At 43.2% G+C, this 17,383-nt stretch overlaps 1 protein-coding gene across 1 annotated transcript in view; it reads right to left on the minus strand.

Annotated features, from left to right (window-relative positions):
- Positions 1–16,039, minus strand: part of ARHGEF25 (Rho guanine nucleotide exchange factor 25) — a 380,835-nt gene extending 364,796 nt beyond the window's left edge. The window contains exon 1 of the mRNA XM_033937480.1: positions 15,861–16,039. Within this exon, the coding sequence (XP_033793371.1) occupies positions 15,861–15,956 (96 nt within the window). The 5' untranslated portion in view covers positions 15,957–16,039. The remainder of the gene's footprint in view (positions 1–15,860) is intronic.
- Between the last annotated feature and the right edge of the window lie 1,344 nt (positions 16,040–17,383).

Below are 17,383 nucleotides of genomic sequence, written 5' to 3' on the forward strand. Positions count from 1 at the left end.
ATTGAATACCCATTGTATGTAAATGTAGTTCATGCATATTCATTGAGTAAGACCTGAAAACCCTGGTTTCAGCTGCAGCCAGGAGTGCTAAATGCTCCAACGCTCAAAAAATTCCTATGAGCATCAGAGCAGCATTGGAGCATTTAGTGCCTCCAGGAGAAGGCTGAGAAGGACAAAGAATAAATAAAGTGGTTATTAACAATGTCTCATAGTGAGAAGCCATCTTGAATTAAATACACAACTTCTAACAAGAGAATTTATCAACACTAATACTGGAAACTATGCAAGTGTTCTTACAAACTGAAGGTGCTTCATAGGAAGAAATGTACCTGCAGGGCTTCCCAAACCTGTCCCGAGAACCCCACAGTCGATTCAGCTTTCATGACATCTACAATGAATATGCATGAGAGAACTACATTGGATCCCAACAAGGGTACATATTACTTCTGGTGGAATTCTGTTCATGGCCAAGACTGAGATTCTTATCTTTCCACCTAAACCCTCCTCTCCCATTCTCTGATTCTGTGAATAACACTCATCCTCCCTGTCTCAGCTTGTAACCTTGGAGTCATCTTTGACTCCTTTCTCTCTTTCTCTGCACAAATCCAACAGACTGTTAAAGCCTGTCGTTTTTCTCTATACAGTAACATCACCAAAATCTGACCTTTCCTTTCGGAGCACACTACCAAAGCCTTTATCCACACTCTTATCACCTCTCGTCTAGATTACTGCAATTTGCTTCTCACAGGTCTTCCACTAAACCATCTCTTTCCCTTTCAATCTATTCAAATTTCTGCTTCACGACTTATATTAAGAACCTAAGAATAGCCTTACTGGGTCAGACCAATGGTCCATCTAGCCCAGTATCCTGTCTTCACGGTAGCACCCACGTGGTAGCAACATTCCATGCTATCAATCCAGGGCAAGCAGTGGCTTCCCCCATGTCTATCTCAATAGCAAACTATAGACTTTTCCTCAGGAACTTGTCCAAACTTTCTTTAAAGCCAGCTACGTTAAATGCTCTTAGCACATCCTCTAGCAACGTGTTCCAGAGCTTAACTATTCTCTTAATGAAAAAATATTTCCATCTATTGGTTTTAAAAGTATCTCCCTATAACTTCATCGCGTGTCTCCTAAGTCTTTGTAATTTTTGATAAGAGTAAAAAAAACAAACAAAAACAACAACAAAAAAATCCACTTCTACCCATTATTCATACAGCACTCGGGATTTTGTAACTTCAATCATATTTCCACCTCAGCTGTCTCTTTTTTCCAAGCTGAAGAGACCCAATCTCTTTAGTTTTTCCTCATAGGAGAGGAGTTCCATTCTCTTTATTATCTTGATCGCTCTTTGAACCTTTTCTAGTTCCACTAAATCTTTTTTGAAATAAGGTAACCAGAATTAAACACAGTACTCAAGATGGAGTGATACAAAAGCATTATAACATTCTTAATCTTGTCACTATGCTCACATTGCCCTTCTTCTCAAGTCACTTTATTGGCTCCCTATCCATTTCTGCATACAGTTCAAACTCCTCTTATTGACAGTACATTCACTCTGTAGCTCCTCAGTATCTCTCCTTATATTCTTCCCCACAAACTCCATTCATCAGGTAAGTCTCTCTTATCTGTACCCTTCTCCTCTTCTGCCAGCTCCAGACTCCACCCCTTCTATCATTCCCTCTGTAAGAAATTTCTTAACTCCTACTTGTCCTGTTTGTCTGTTTAAATTAGATTATAAGCTCTATCATAGGTAAAGGAATGCTTTTTTTGATTTAGGGGGGCCAAAAGCTTTGCCTTAGACCCCACCTAAGCACCTCCACAAACCTGCCCCCATCTCTGCTCCCAGACCCCACTCCTATAATAATAATAGTATTAATCATAATGCCATGTCTTCCATTCATTTTTCATATACACACAACATAATGCTAACTACAAAATTAAACTATACAAAGTGCATTCTTTTTCCCTCCCTACCCCTGCGCAGCATTTCTTCCTCTCTCTCCTCCACCCCCATGTGCAAAGTCTCCCTTTCTCTCATTGTCCACCATCTCTTTCTCTCATTCCCTCCCTTGCTGCAAAGGGAGTAAGGAGAGAGAGAGGGGGGGAGGGATCCAAGGTGGATCTCTCCTACCCCCTCTACTGCCACATTCAACATTTCTCCCAATCTCATTCCCCAGACTGTGTGCAGCATCTTTTGTTCCTGCCTACCAACCTCATACCCAACATTCTTCCTGTAGGCCTATGCTTGTTCCACCATTTTTAGGCTTTGGCCTAGTGAAGAAAAATTATTTTCCCTTCTGTCAACATCTTGGAATTTCAAACTGCTTGTCTGTTTGCCAAAGAGGCCCACTACCTGAGGAATGTGTGATAACAAGGAGAATCCATATGGACCAGTGGTCTGCTGAGCTTGGGGCTATCTTATCTCCAAGACAATCTATGAGGTCACTGGACCTTGGGAAGTTAATGCAGGATATGTCGTATGTGGGAAAGAAATGTCTGGCAACTAGGACTTTATTGGACAGAGATAACCCCCTTTTGGGGCAGTGAGGAGAAAAGAAAGAAAGGACGTGACCAGTCTCAGGTAGATTGGAAGATTGCAGATGGAATTGGAAAGTTGGTTGTGAGAGGTGGAGAAGAGAACTTCAAGCTTGTGCAGAAGAGTAGAGTGTGGAGTGTTGGTGACCAGAGCCTATGCACAGCTCAGGTGCATGCAGGCTGTCCTGAATCAAGTTACTGGGACCAGTTTCCTTGTGTCTCCCTGCACTGGAGAGAAACCAAGTCTGAGATTGTCCTGTACTGTACAGCTATTGGTGCTCGCTTGTATCCTTCCCAGAACAGTGCCCTGAGACAAGTCATGAACAGTCTGACAACCTCGACGGAGAAGGCCTCTACTTATAAAAAGGTGAGCGGCATATCCTATATAGTGCTGGGTTAGACAGATTCACAGCCATTTTCCATGTTTTGGGTAGATTTATGAGATTAGAGTATGGCAAATCCTTGCTGGATGTTCTTTGCTCTTAGTAATGTTAGTCTCTTTGCATAATCTAAATTAGCATTATTTGTGCGCATTTTTCTGTGTTATTGTGTTCATTTATGAATATCTACCTATCTAGGCCTGTAACTAAGCTGTGCCTTGTCTTTCCTGTATTCAGGCAAGTTCGTTTCCTGTAGTAAAGAACCATAGTAAAGACAATTGCTTTCAGGACAGTGTGTTCATTGTCAATGAGCTAATAGTCAAGCTAAAATTTTGTTCTCTGGGACCACGGGATGCTGTGTTAAGATAAAGAAATAAACCCCTAGACATACAAGATTTTTATTATCAGTAATTGCATAGCACTAATCACCCTACACTCCTATCACCTCTCTCCAGCACCATACCACATCTCTCCCTACATTCTCTCCACCATGTCCAACATTCTTCCCTCTTGCATCCCTTTCCATCTGTCCCACTGCTCCCTCTCTACCACCACATCCAACATTTCTCCCTCTCATCGCTCTCTTCCCCTCCGACATCAGAGGGAAGGCTTCCGACTCAGCCATGGGCAGCATGTAGGAATCACTGCCTGCGGCTTTGTGAAGAAGTGCGGCTGGAAGGAAGGAGAAGGCCTACATGAATTCAGTGGAACTCCCATTGGCCCCGTTCCCATGCCATGGCATCCCTAGCTCCACCCACCAACCCAGTTCCAACACCTCTGAGCTCTATTGAGCAGGGATTGTCTTACATGTTAATGTACAGCATTGCTTACGTCTAGCAGCACTATAGAAATAGCAGCAGTAGTAAAATTTCTGAAAATTCTGCTAAGTTTTTGTAATGTTTTGTGAATTCCTCCATCATAAGGTCTGAAATTCCTTCCTGCTTTTTCCTTTCCAGCCTCCCCAGTTCCCTCTCTCACTACAACTTAGTGTTGCCAGATGTCAGGGAAAACCTGGACATGTCCTCTTGTTAGAGGACTGTCCGGGTGATTGAATGATTATTTTTAAATGGGGGGAGTCTGTCCAGGTTTAGCTGGTTCTCCTGACTCCCCCACCTACCCCAGGCCCGGATGCTGTAATTCAATCTTTGTGCAACTGGCAACAGCGAGGTGAGCCTGCCCTGGAAGCTGTCTCTCTGCAGGTCCTGCCTACTCAGGAACAGGAAGTCACTGCAGAGAGGCAGCTTCCAGGGCAGGCTAGCAGCAGTGGGCTTACCTCATTGGTACTGCCAGCTGCCCAAAGATTAAATTACAGCAGCCGGTTCTGGGGAGAAGGTAAGTGGGAGAGTCATGAGGGGAAGCAGCATCAGAGGTCGGAAGGGAGGGGAGGGGGCTGGAGAGACAGCATGGAGGGAGGGAGGACTGGAGAAGCATTATGGAAAGGAGATAGTGCTGGGAAAAGAGCATGGATTAGGGTACTGCTGGATGGGAGGGGAGAGAGAAAGAAAGAAACACTGAAAGGGTATAGAGGATGGGAAGAGGAGCCAAAGAAATGGGTGGAGTGTGGGTGGGTTCATGTGTTCTTTTTTTGTCTTCATAAATATGGCAACCCTACTTCAACTGCAATTCTGCCTCCTAAAAACTAACATGACCCATAATTCGGTCTTCTCCAGCATGCAATACTCCAATCTCTCATTCTTTCTCCTCACCTCCCCAGCTGTCACTGTATCTCTTCTCCCCTGCTCTCTCCCCACAGCCCCCCAATCTTCCCTCCAATGTTATAAATCTCTGCTTTAGTCTGCGCCCAATTCCCCATTGCACACCTCTTTTCTTTTCAGCTGTGAAGAGGGCAACTCTACTCACTCTTCTCTTCCCCCGCTGAGCTCCCATGAGGAGGAAGTGAACTGCACAGCGGGTCACTTCCTCTTCCTGTGCCAACTTAGATCTGACTGTTTGTGACGTGCAGGACTGCGGTTTCAAATAAATAATTGAATCTAAGTTGGTACAGGAGGAGGAAGTGACCTGCTGTGCAATAGTTTTCTTCCTCCTCCTCCTCCTTGCTGTGCAAGCTTAGACCTGGGGGAGAAAGAGAGTGAGCAGAGACATCAAATTCCCCACCCCTGCAGAATTCTGCACAACTGCACAATGCAGAATCTCAACTGAAATTATGTATTTTAGCTTTTTAATTTGACTAGGAATAGCACCAAGCTATATGGTGTCATTGATCATTCAGCCTTCAAATAGATCCCCATAATCTACAGAGTTACTTTATTTATACTTTCCTTCCATACAAGGAATAACATCTAAGAGAAAACTTCTTTCCTTATCTGGCAACTTTACACTGGAACTCTTCCTCTAACTGTAAAGATGGAAAGTCAGTATTTGTCCTTTAGAAAAAGATGAAAACCTATCATTTCTAGGAACTTTGTTTCTTTGCTGCAGTTTGAGGTTCCCAGGTTCCAGTCTATCCCTGGAAAGTTAAAGTCTCCCATGATCATTACATTGCCTGTCTTACATCCTTGTTTGATTTCCTCTATCATTTCTGAGTCTCTCCTCTGACTGTCCTGGGGGTCGATAAAGGCCAATTTTTGTGTCTGTACCATTGTGTCTAGGAATCTTAATCCAGAGGGACTCCAACTTCTTTCCCCTCTGTCTTCATCTAACAGATTTTATTCCTTCTTGAACATATAGGGCAATACCTCCTCCTTTCTGCCCTGTTCTGTCCCTTCTGTATAGCTTATATCTCTGCAGTACTTTATCCCATTCATTTTCATCATTCTACCATGTTTCTGTTATGCCAATGATTTCTAGTTCATCGCATCTTGCTATTGTCTCCAACTCTCCCATTTTGTTTCTCAAGCTCCTAGCATTCGTGTACATACATTTAAGTTCCCTTCGTGATCCCTTCTTGGGCTTTCTAAGCTTTGCCGCCCCTACTGTTTCTTTTGTGGTATCTGTCTGTGCTTCTACATTGTCTCCCTTGTTTGCTTTGTGCTCTTCTCCCCCTATGTCTGAGTAGTTGTCCATAGTTCCTTCTTCGGGGCATTTCATCACCCGGGCCATCGACTAGTGGTCGACTGTCGGCTTTCCCCTGAGCTTTAGTTTAAAGCCTTCTCAATGGCCCTCTTCATGTTGCCTGCCAATACTCTTGCTCCTTCCTTGGCGAGATGTGATCCGTCTTTTCTGTAGTACCTGTTTCTTCCCTAGAACGCCGTCCAGTTGCGCACAAAGTCAAAGCCTTCTTCGCACCATCTTCTCATCCAGGCGTTGATCTTGCCTCTTCTCATTCGCTCCTGGTACCGGGAGGATCTCAGAGAAGGCCACCTTCACCTCCCTGACTTTCAGTTTTCTTCCGAGTGAGTGGAACTGGCCCTTCATTTCTTCCCCGTCATACTTCCGTCCGCTCACATTGTTGGTTCCCATGTGGATAAGCACAGCAGGGCCTTCTTCTTCTGCACTGTCTATGATTATGGTGATCCTGTTGGCCACATTTTTCACTCTTGCTCCAGGCAGGCAAGTGACGAGTTTATCCTCTCTTCCTCTTGTGGTGTGGCTGTCCACATGTCGTATAATGGAGTCTCCTACGATGATCCCCATCTTCTTTACTCGGGGGTTCCTTGGGGGTCGTAAGTCCACATCCATGGTGCAGGGCCAATCTTCTCTCTCTCCTGTGATACATCCCCATTCAGTCTCCTCCTTCCTCTAAGTGAATGGTCGCCCTCTGTCTCTGATTCAGACCCATTAGTGATTGTAGTGGTGTATCCTCTCATCTCGTCTAGGCCTTCTCTTCCTGGGTTGCTTGGGTACAGCTCTCCAGCCCTGGGGCCTCCACATGTTGCTGGTGGACTTCCTCAATGAATCTCTCAAGCTCCTTGATCTCTTCGTTGGTACTGGACTCCATTAGTAACTTCTCCTGTTCATGGATTTACTCTTCAAAGTTGAGGAGTACTCTTAGTTCCATCACTGTCTCCTCTAGCAGCTGGACTTGCCGTTTCAGGCTATCCAGCTCCATGCACCAACTGCAAATGTATGCCCGAGTCCCCAAGGGGAGGTAGTCATACATATTGCAGCTGGTGCAGAAGACTGGAAAGCTCATCTTCTGACTTCCTTGGGCGATCATTTCCTGTTCCCCTTCTGAGTTGTCTGAGCTATGTGTTGCGAACCTTCTGTTTCTGTTGGCTGGATGTAACCTGGTTTCCTGTTTGCTGTCTCCCTATTTGTTGTGAGTCTGCTGGTGCTGCTGTGTTTTTGATGAGTGCTTGGTTCCCCTCTTGGTGTGTGGTGTGTGAAAAATAGTCTCTGTTTTCATGTGTATATCTCCTTGCAGTTAGGCGCAGTGGCCCTTATAGAATAACGCCTAGTGCACATAGGTGCCTAACTGTCAATTAATGGCATCTTTGACATATGTAAGTGGCACCTATCTAGGGTTACCAGATTTTGTTAAGCTGAAATCCCAGATGCATGGCTAAGCCCCATTTCGCCCCCAGCCACATCCCCACATTAACCTCCATGTTGTCGAGGCAGCATGTAGAGGACCTCCATGGATACCGACGCAATGACATTTCACACATGAGCGCATGCTTATGATATCACCACACTGACATCTGTGCATGCACGGAGGTCCTCCACATGCTGCCCCAACATCAGGGACTTCCATAATCTGGACATGTCTGGGTTTTCCCGGACGTCTGGTAACCCTACACCTACCTCTAGGTTTTATAATGTGAAAGGTGCTCAGTATCTGCATGTTGATCCTGCTAAGGATTAATGTTAATTATACCACCATCATACCATGGGGTCTCAAACAAATTCTAAACATATGAAACCCCTGCAGAACCCCTGAGGCTTCAGCACTACTATGTCCTAGGCAACTGCAAGTCTGCCATTGGTCATAGCACTGAGCAGTAAGAAAATCTCACCAAGGACAGAGCACACTTCCACTCAAATGCACCGCAAACGTATGTAAACCGAGAAAAATTCCTGCATGAGTGTGTGCTCCAGCACACACCTGGTAGAAGGACTCAAAATACACTTTTACAAGATTAAACTAAAAATGAATGAAACATTTATTGCATCAGAATATTCTGCTGCAGGTTTTTTTCAGACTACCATGTATCTCAGAAACTAAAGTGCTTTTCTATTTTAAAATAACTGGATTAAGACTAAAATTCAGCATAAAATTAATTAAAATTTTGCTTATATATTAAAGCCAACTTCTAGTTTAAAATTAGGGGCTCCTTTTATGAAGGCGCGTTAGGGCCTTAACGCGCGGAATAACGTGTGCTAAAATGCCCCGCGCGCTAGCCGCTACCGCCTCCTCTTGAGCGGGCGGTAGTTTCTCGGCGAGCATGCACTAATCCGATGTATGCGCTAAAAATGTTAGCGTACCTTTGTAAAAGGAGCCCTAGACTTAGTATAAAGTGCTTAACAATTTTGCATTTATGATTGCCCTTTTTCACAAAAGAAAACCGTCAGGTAAGTGCTCTTTGGAAACTCCGAACCATTAAAAAATATTTTTGATACAACATCTTTTAGACTATTGGTACAGTCCTCAATCTTGTCTATTCTTGATTATTGCAAAATAGTATATCTGGGATCTAATAAAAAAAATTCTTAAAAGATTAAGAGTAATTCAAAATGCAGCAGTTCGCTTGATTTTCAGTTTAAAAAAAAAAAATATGACCATGTTAACCCTTACTATCGACAGCTACACTGGTTGCCGTTTTGAGGCAAGAGTTTTGTTTAAATTTGCGTGTACCTGTTTTATATCGTTATTCAGTTTGGCTCCAGTTTACCTTTCCTCTCATTTTGAACTGTATAGGACTAATAAATCTATCCAAAGGACTAATTTCTTTGCATATCTGATATTAAAATCTTGTCATTATAAGAGGTATTTAGATAACATTCACATTTCAGGCAGGTAAATTGAAATAACTGGCTAAGTACAATTATTGCTCAAGCACAGTCTTACCATTTTAGAAAACTGATGGAAACTTATCTCTGATAAATTTGTAATCTGATAACTTATTTTTGCTTTTTGTATTTCCCTATATATGTATTATCACTGATTGTTCAGTTCTCTTGATGTGAACTGCCTAAAACTGTGTGGTGTGGTGGTATACAAGAATAAAGTTATGATTATTACTACTTCTTTCTCTTTAAATTCTATTTCCCTTTTACTTCAGCAAAATATATTATCTGTGAATGTTCTTTCCTTTCTTTCCCAGATCACTGTGTGAACTCGAACATAAGAATTGCCGCTGCTGGATCAGACTAGTGGTCCATCGTGCCACGGCGGCACTTAGATCAAAGACCAGTACCCTATTTGAGTATAAGCCTTATCTGCTTATGTTCTGGTTCAGCAGGAACTTATCTAACCATTTCTTGAATCCCTGGATGGTGCTTTCCCCTATAACAGCCTCTGGAAGTGCATTCCAGAGTTCTACCACTCTGTGGGTGAAGAACTCCCTTACGTTTGTATGGAATCTATCCCCTTTTAACTTTAGAGAGTGCCCTCTCGTTCTCTCCACCTTGGAGAGGGTGAACAATCGTTCTCTACTAAGTCTATTCTCTTCAATATTGAATGTCTCTATTATGTCCCCTCTGTCTCCTCTTTTCAAGGGAGAAGAGGCCCAGTTTCTCTAGTCTCTCATTGTATGACAACTCCTCTAGTCCCTTAACCATTTTTGTCACTCTTCTCTGGACCCTATCAAGTTGTACCGTGTCCTTCTTCATGTACAGCGACCAGTGCTGGATGCAGTATTCCAGGTGGGGGTGTACCATGGCCTGGTACAGCGGCATGATAACCTTCTCAGATGTGTTTGTGATCCCCTTCTTAATCATTCCTAGCATTCTGTTTGCCCTTTTCACCGCTGCTGCACAGATAGCAAGTCTGCACTCTTGCAAGTGAACTTAGATAAATGTTTTTCTTTACCAATTAACTTTTGCAGTTCTAAAACAAGAACAAGGTGCTCTGTGTGTAAATTGTCTTTTCTCTTTTTCTCCACTCTAGGTGTCACCAGATGCAGATAAATTGCTTCAGCTCAGGTAAGTGCGAGTTCTATTTGAATTTGGCATGAGTATTCAGCCTAAAAAGTTAACACACTAACTTTCAAAGACTAAAAAAATGTGCACAGTAAAATATATAAAATTAAAACCTCTCTTCAGGCCCTCTGCAGCTCTCTTGCGTTGGCTAGCTCTGCAGCCAGGAACACCTTCAGATCAGGAACAACTAGAACCAAGAACCACTGGATCTTGCCACAGGAATCGGGAACCCAGGTTCTCGATCAGTACCTCCACCAGCACTGGATAGAAGGTACAGGAACAATTGGAGCCACAAGAACCAGACCTCGATGCTGGAACACTTGCTGGAATACTCTTTCAGGTAAGTACATGCTCACTATTCTCAATTACTTAAAAGAAAAATAAAACCCTTTCTTCCCCTGTGGTATAATCTAAATGGGTCCTTTTGTTCTTTTCAAATTTAAAAAAAAAAAAATAGCTAAGGGAAATCTTAACGAGGGTTTCAGACTTCAGCTTCCTTTATTCCAACTCTTACTCTCAAGCTTTCAATTCTACAGCTTCTTAGAAATTCCAAAGCTACCTCCTTACTTTATTTACAGTGGCAGCCGATCACTGAACAGGTAAACGGGGCATTTAATTTTCCTTTAAATCCTCAGCCCTGTTTGAATCTTTAAATGTGAAACTAGACTCGCACCTCAAAAATTCTATTCTCAGAAACGATCAGTCAAAGCTCAAAAAACCAAAATTTAGAAATCTTCCAAAATTCATTCAAACCTTTGTTAATATTACCAAAGATTCATTTATTAAAGAAATTTAGCTCTCCTCTTAACTTCTCTAGCTTCCCCTGAATACGCACCTCTTAAACTGTATAGAAAAGATCTCAGAAATAAACTTAAAAATGCTCCTCAGCTGCTCAAACAACTTTTTTTTTCACACAGACCCTTATATAGCTTTCTCAGAATTTAGTTACTATACTCAAGACAAACCTTAAAAGAATCCCAGCTTACACACATTCATCCAGCAAGGTCCTCACTCTCTCACAACCTGTCTCCAAATGACTCAACCCTTTCTCACAGAATCCACACAAGCACTCCATTCCAAAGCTTGGAACTCCATGCATATGTACACACACACTTATTCATGCATACCAGCACAAAATCAATTTTACCCGTCTCTCCCCACTGCCTATACCCAAAATCTATCTTTGAGTTTAATTTAAAAACCTGAGGGATGTGAAAATATTCAGTCTCGGTCAATTATGGCTGAGACTACTGCTTGCTCTTTCTCTCTTGTGCTTTCCAGCACGAGAGCAGTTCACCCTCACTCTTGCCCTGCCCTTTACAGTTGTTGGAGCCTCAACCAATCAGGTGGTGCGATTTTCATGCTTCCTGACATACAGGGCACTCTCCTAGCCCCACTTCTTCAGCCCCTCTCTTCTCCTAGCTGTGAACGTGCCCAAACATAAGGCCTCATCAGGCCACAAAGAGTCTTCCTTGACCCTGGCCTCCCATAGCCAGGGTCCTGTTGTACCTCTGCCACCTCAATGGGACATGGGACCACCTCCTCAATAATGTGGAGCCCCCCTCGGTGTCTGAAGTATCTCCGCACCGCTGCCAGGCCCCAGGCTCAGTCAAGGCCTCAATGGCCTACCTTTTTTCTTCGAAGACCTGGTTGATGCCTGGCCAGGTCCCCAATGTTAGAATTCCTCCACTGATGCCCCCTCTCTGCTCCTCCCAGGCTCTCTTCTGCTCTCCCCACTTGGGTTGATCTACAGCACGGCCCCGTTACTGGCACGTGTTTCTCCTGTGCACAGCTTTTTCATGAATGTATCTTCAGCCTTCTCCCTGCACCTTCCGGTGCCCGGCAAATCAACTGATCTCTGTTCTGTGCTGCCGGAAAAGAAAAACAAAGCTGCCACTGCCACTGGGAAAAATAAAATAAAAACATTGCCTCCACTGGGGCCCTGGAGCACCAAAGACAGGTGCCTCTAAATCGCGGCAGGCCCACGACACCACACCCTTCACCCCAGACCGGCCTCCTGTCTTCAGGACCTGCTTTCTCCGGCCTGAGTTAGCCTCTGGCCACCTTGACTTCAGCCCTCTGCCAGCTACTTCCCCTCTCAGGTGGGTTATTTAATCAATTTTTTTACCCTGCTTTCACATACATCAAACTTCTGTCAACCAAATGGAAAATTCACTTCTCTGGTAGTCAGTTCCACGTGATGTATTATTCCAAAGTCAAGTCTTCTCAAAATCCATTAGTGGGTCTAAGAAGTCCAAGGTGATACCAATCCAAAACTCAAATTCTACTCCATGTCCATTAAAAAAAGAAATCTTCATCCGATCTGAACAAGATTTTTAATTTTCTACTTTAAAGATTGGATGAAGATTTAGTCTTTTTTTTTTTTAATGGACATGGAGTGGATTGGTGGGTTTTCATTGTAATATGTAGAAATTATGGAAAAACAAAATACCTTTTTTATTGGACTAACTTACCCCTTCCTTTACAAAACCACTCTAGCATTTTTAGTGCCGGCCGCCTCAGTAACAACTCTGATGCTTGTAGAATCCCTATGAGCATCCGAATTGTTACTGCCGGTGCTAAAAATGCTAGTGCAACTTTGCAAAGGAGGGGTTTAATGTAGTTATGATTAGCTTTCAAAGGTAACCCCTTCTTCCTCAGATCAGAAATAAGCAAATGTTGGCAAAATCATAGCAGTAGCAATAGCAGTAGCAGTAGCATATAAGGGAAACATGAAAGCATTTCAATGGTAGTTGGAGACATAGCGCTAGATTCACTAAGCTCACCAATCCGACCCAATTTTCCTCTGACCCAATTCACTAACCTCTGTGCCGATCATCCTCCGATCCAATCCGCACATGCAAATAAGGGGGAGCAGCATGCAAAGTAGGAAGGACGCGATTCACAAAACAATTTCAGGAACAACGACTGGGCTGCCCGATCAAAAAACAAACGACTGCTGAGGACTAGTTGCTTGTGCAAAAACCCTGCTCTCTGCCACGATTCTCCTGCTCTTGCCGCCCTGCTCTCTGCCCCGATGATGTGGTTATAACCCGCGGTACAGCCCCGCTTTCAACCTGCAGGTAAAAACCACGGGCTCGCCAAAGTTTCCAGCTCTTCCTTCGCGGTGAGCATGTGCAGATCATCAACAGGCAAAGAAGACTGTCTGCGCATACTCAAGGATCGCTCTCCAGCGATCCGTGCGGTTGTGGGGGGACGTGCCTTCAATCGCCCCCATTTGCATGAGGACGCGTTGAGAATTCGTCAGCCTGCCATGGATCGCACACGATAGGACAGGTTAGTGAATCGGGCCTAAAGAGTTGACAAAGCAGTTTGAATTTCTTTGTACTATCACCCTGGACTTGTTAGAGCCCACAAATGGATTTTGATAAAAATTTGACTTTGGAGGAATACAGCACGTGAAACTGTCAACCAGATAAGTAAATTTTCCATTTAGTTGACAGAAGTTTGATGTATGTGTAGAATTTATTACGAGACCCTATGGTGCATTGATGGTATAATTAAGTTAACATTAATCTTGAGCAGGATCAATATATAACAAACATTTATTTCTGTATCACAAATACCTTATGGTTCTATGTGGTGTTCACAAAAATAAAATGGAATAATATCAGTGAATTACATTTACAATATAATTCAATAATCTCAAAAATTTAGAAAATCAATAAGTTTTTAAAAGCTTTCTAAAATGCATACAAGTCAGACATTCTAACAAATGGCCCAAACTCAGAGTCCCAATGTGCAGCTTGATAGGATAAATGCCAATTTATAAATCTTGTTTCGAATACAATCTTTAACTGTAGTAAACCTGAAGAATCATATATTACACAAAGAATGTCTCTAATTGGTATAATGTTTACAAATTTAAAGACTATAAATAATATTATACCCTAGAGCAGTGGTTCCCAACCCTGTCCTGTAAGACCACCAGCCACTCAGGTTTTCAGGATAGCTCTAATGAATATTCATGGAGCAGATTTGCATGCCTGTCACCTCCATTATATGCAAATCTCTCTCATGCATATTCATTAGGGTTATCCCAAAAACCTGACTGGTTGGTGGTCCTCCAGGGCAGGGTTGGGAACCACTGCCCTAGAGTAATTTCATCTGCATACCAGTTTATAGAGTTGCCCCATAGAATATTTGGCAAACAGAGGGCTCCTTTTAAAAGCCATGTTAGGCTTTATCGCCGGCCGCATCAGTATTAGCTCCGGCACGCATAGAATTCCTATGAGCCTTGTAGCTAATACCGCCACGGCCGGTGATTAAAAAAAAGTCTAACGCAGTTTTGTAAAAAGGGAGTGGGAGAGCGATTTGGACTCTAGTAATATCGTCTAAGATAGAAGCATACTAACAGCGTATGCTGGTCTTGTCGTCTAACAACTGGTCCTTTATTTCATACACCGTTGTACTGTCTAGGTCCCAAAAGGTTTTGGCAGGAAGATTAGGATAAATTTGTCTAAGGAAAATGAAGGAAAATCAAGTGCTCAATAGTTATAGAAGCTGCTCCTACCTCAGCACTATCTGTAGTTTATTTTGCTATATTGTAGTATTTTTTCCCTTTATTTTTTGTCTATGTGTAATCTTGGAATCCTAGGTTGAGGACTTGAGTGACTTAATACAATTTACAAAAAAAATTAAACAAAGAATAATTTGACTAAGGTATGATTTGCACTTTACGAAGTTGTACTCAGACTAATTCACTTTCTGTACAAGTGTTTGTTTACATGGTATGTAATAATGAAAACTTATAATTAAAAAAAAAATAATTTTCTTCAAATTAATGAAATACACACAAATGTTAAAAAGAGCCGGCACACTGTTTTGCTTGTTATGGTTTTTATAAAGTCAATAAAAGGTATTGCAAATAAAAAAAATTTAAAAAAAAAAAAAGACCTAGCCCAATCCTGTGCCCTAAAGATAACAGTTTCAACAAAGTATAAAATATTACGGTACTAATTGCTGTTGCAGGATGGAACACAGATGGGGATTTGACTGAATGTTCTTAGAATCAGAGTATCATTGTAACAAAAAGCCAGAGCAAATGAGTGTATTAGAGTAAGGCTTCCCAAACCCTGGAAACCTTAACAACCAATCAGGATTTCAGAATATCTTCACTGAATATGCATGAGATACGTGCATGAACCTTGGAGACCCAGTACACTTCTCCCTCCGTATTCGCGGTTTCGATTTATTTGCGGTTTTTAGTTTGCTGACTCCTTCCCCCAAACAATTACGTCACCTTGCTTAGCGAAATCGCCGATTCCAAGCGTTTGCAGAGAAAATTGCCAATTCCCAGCACTTTCTTCACCGTGTTTTGCCTCTCCTTTAGGAACAGGCCAGGTCTCCCACCATGTTATTCGTAGTTTCAACATATTCATGATGGCTTTTAATAGAAAACAGCAAACATATGAAAAAGTTATTTGCGGTTTTTCTGCATTTGCGGGTCTGTTAATCCCCTATCACAGCGAATACAGAGGGAGAAGTGTACATGCAATTTACCTCCAGTGGATGCCCCGGATACCTGACTGGCAGCAGAGGTCAGCAGAGCAAGTTTGGGAAGCCCTTCATTGGAGAGATCGAGAGCAGGAATTTGCAATTTCCAGTCTTAGAGGATCCTAAATAGGTCTGGCTTTCAGGGTACAAATCTATACAAATTAGCTTTACTCTGACTCTATGTATGCAAACACATCTAATGAATATTCATTGTGGATATCCTGAGTATCAGCTCTGTTATAGAGGCCCTTATAAACAGGAGGTCTCATGAGTCAACTGATCATTATTCTATGAGCTGTGAAAGCCAAATTCTTCCACCTCTAAAACTGCTGGAAATGAAGACCAAATCCTGAAACCCAAAGAACAACAAATGTCAGAACGTACCCACTGATGGCTTGGTAAAGCAAAGGAACTCAAGATGTCAGCCATGGCACCAAGCATTTGATCCGTACGTGCTGGGGTCCGCTGGGGAGCCTTCATGTTATTGCACCCACTGCCACCCCCCAAAAGACCCTCTTCCACAGTTTGATGAAGAGCCTGCAGTCTTAGCTTTCCAGAGGACTTGTGCTAAATAACATATCCATCGAGTCGTCGCAAAGGCAAGGCAAAAAAAAAAAAAAAGAAATTAGGTCACCCCCCGTGCAACGCTTGATGTGTGTCTGGCAGGGAGAATGAAGTGCTTGCTGTAGGGCAGGGAGAGGTACAAGCAAACTAAACAGATATAAATTTTTGCAAGCAGTCCTGCTCTGGAATTAATACGCCTTCAAGTTCCAAACTGCCCACCCTCACCCCGATTGGCCTCCAATGTGGAGGGAAGCCAGCCCTATATTCTGTACCATAACTTCTCATCTAGGAGCAGCTGCTGTGGCCCCGCCTGTGCTGGAGGCGGTTATACACAAATACACATGTACAGACGGACACAGCACATTTTGTTGCCAAGCCTCACAGCTGCAAAGACTTATTCCCAGTGACAGTGCGGAGTGAAACGAGAACTGCCTTTTTCCTCAAGTCAGGCTCTGTGTGCAGTGTTAAAGCAGCTACAGTACTAACCAGCATAGACTGAAGTGGCCAAAGACAAGGAGCAAGCAGAGCTCTCCGCTCCCCCCCAGGACAATACACACACTCTGCATGCATTTCCTTGCATACACTGGGAAGGGGCAGGGCAGGATTAACCAATAGGCCCAGTAGGCACATGCCTAGGGCCCAAAATGGTCAGGGGGGCCCGATGGAGGGCATCAAAATTGTTTTTTCCAAACGGCGATGGGCCCCTCCAGCATCGATTGGCAACGCGGGCACCTCTCCACTGATCGGCAACACGGGCCCCCCAATCAGCAATGCGCCCCCCCCCCCCTCCGTAAAGTAAGACAAGCAAGCAACGTAGGTAAGAAAGGCAACGGGAACTGTAATTTTGCAAGCAGTGCTGCTTGCCCAAAGCTTCCCTCTGACGCAGCTTCCTGTTTCCACCTGGGCGCATGGTGGGGCGGGGCGGGGGGCCCAGTGTACTTGTGTGCCTAGGGGCCCTTGACGAATTAATCCTGCCCTGGGAAGGGGGTGTGTGTGAAACTAGGACCTTACAACATACAGTTATCTGGTCACCTTAGAAAAGACACACATCATTTAGCTTCTGATTCTATTGTGGCTTCATATCTCTCCCATCTATCAATAAAGATTGTCTAATAGAAAGCTATTTATTCTGAAAGTGAAAATGTGTATAGGCCTTATTTTTGCCCTCTGTATAATGCTGTAAGAAAACACAACACCCTAATAAATGTGCACTTTCGTTCAGCTCAAAAGGCAAAGAGTTTTATTCTTTCCTGCGAGTCCTTTGGCAACTTTTTTCTAATTCCAGTGAGTGATTGAGCTGTTGGCTTGTTTGTCTCAGATAAGGGTGCAAGTTTGCATTTTTC

Source organism: Geotrypetes seraphini, chromosome 3 (assembly GCF_902459505.1).
Source record: "Geotrypetes seraphini chromosome 3, aGeoSer1.1, whole genome shotgun sequence".
In the NCBI taxonomy this organism is placed as follows: Eukaryota; Metazoa; Chordata; class Amphibia; order Gymnophiona; family Dermophiidae; genus Geotrypetes; species Geotrypetes seraphini.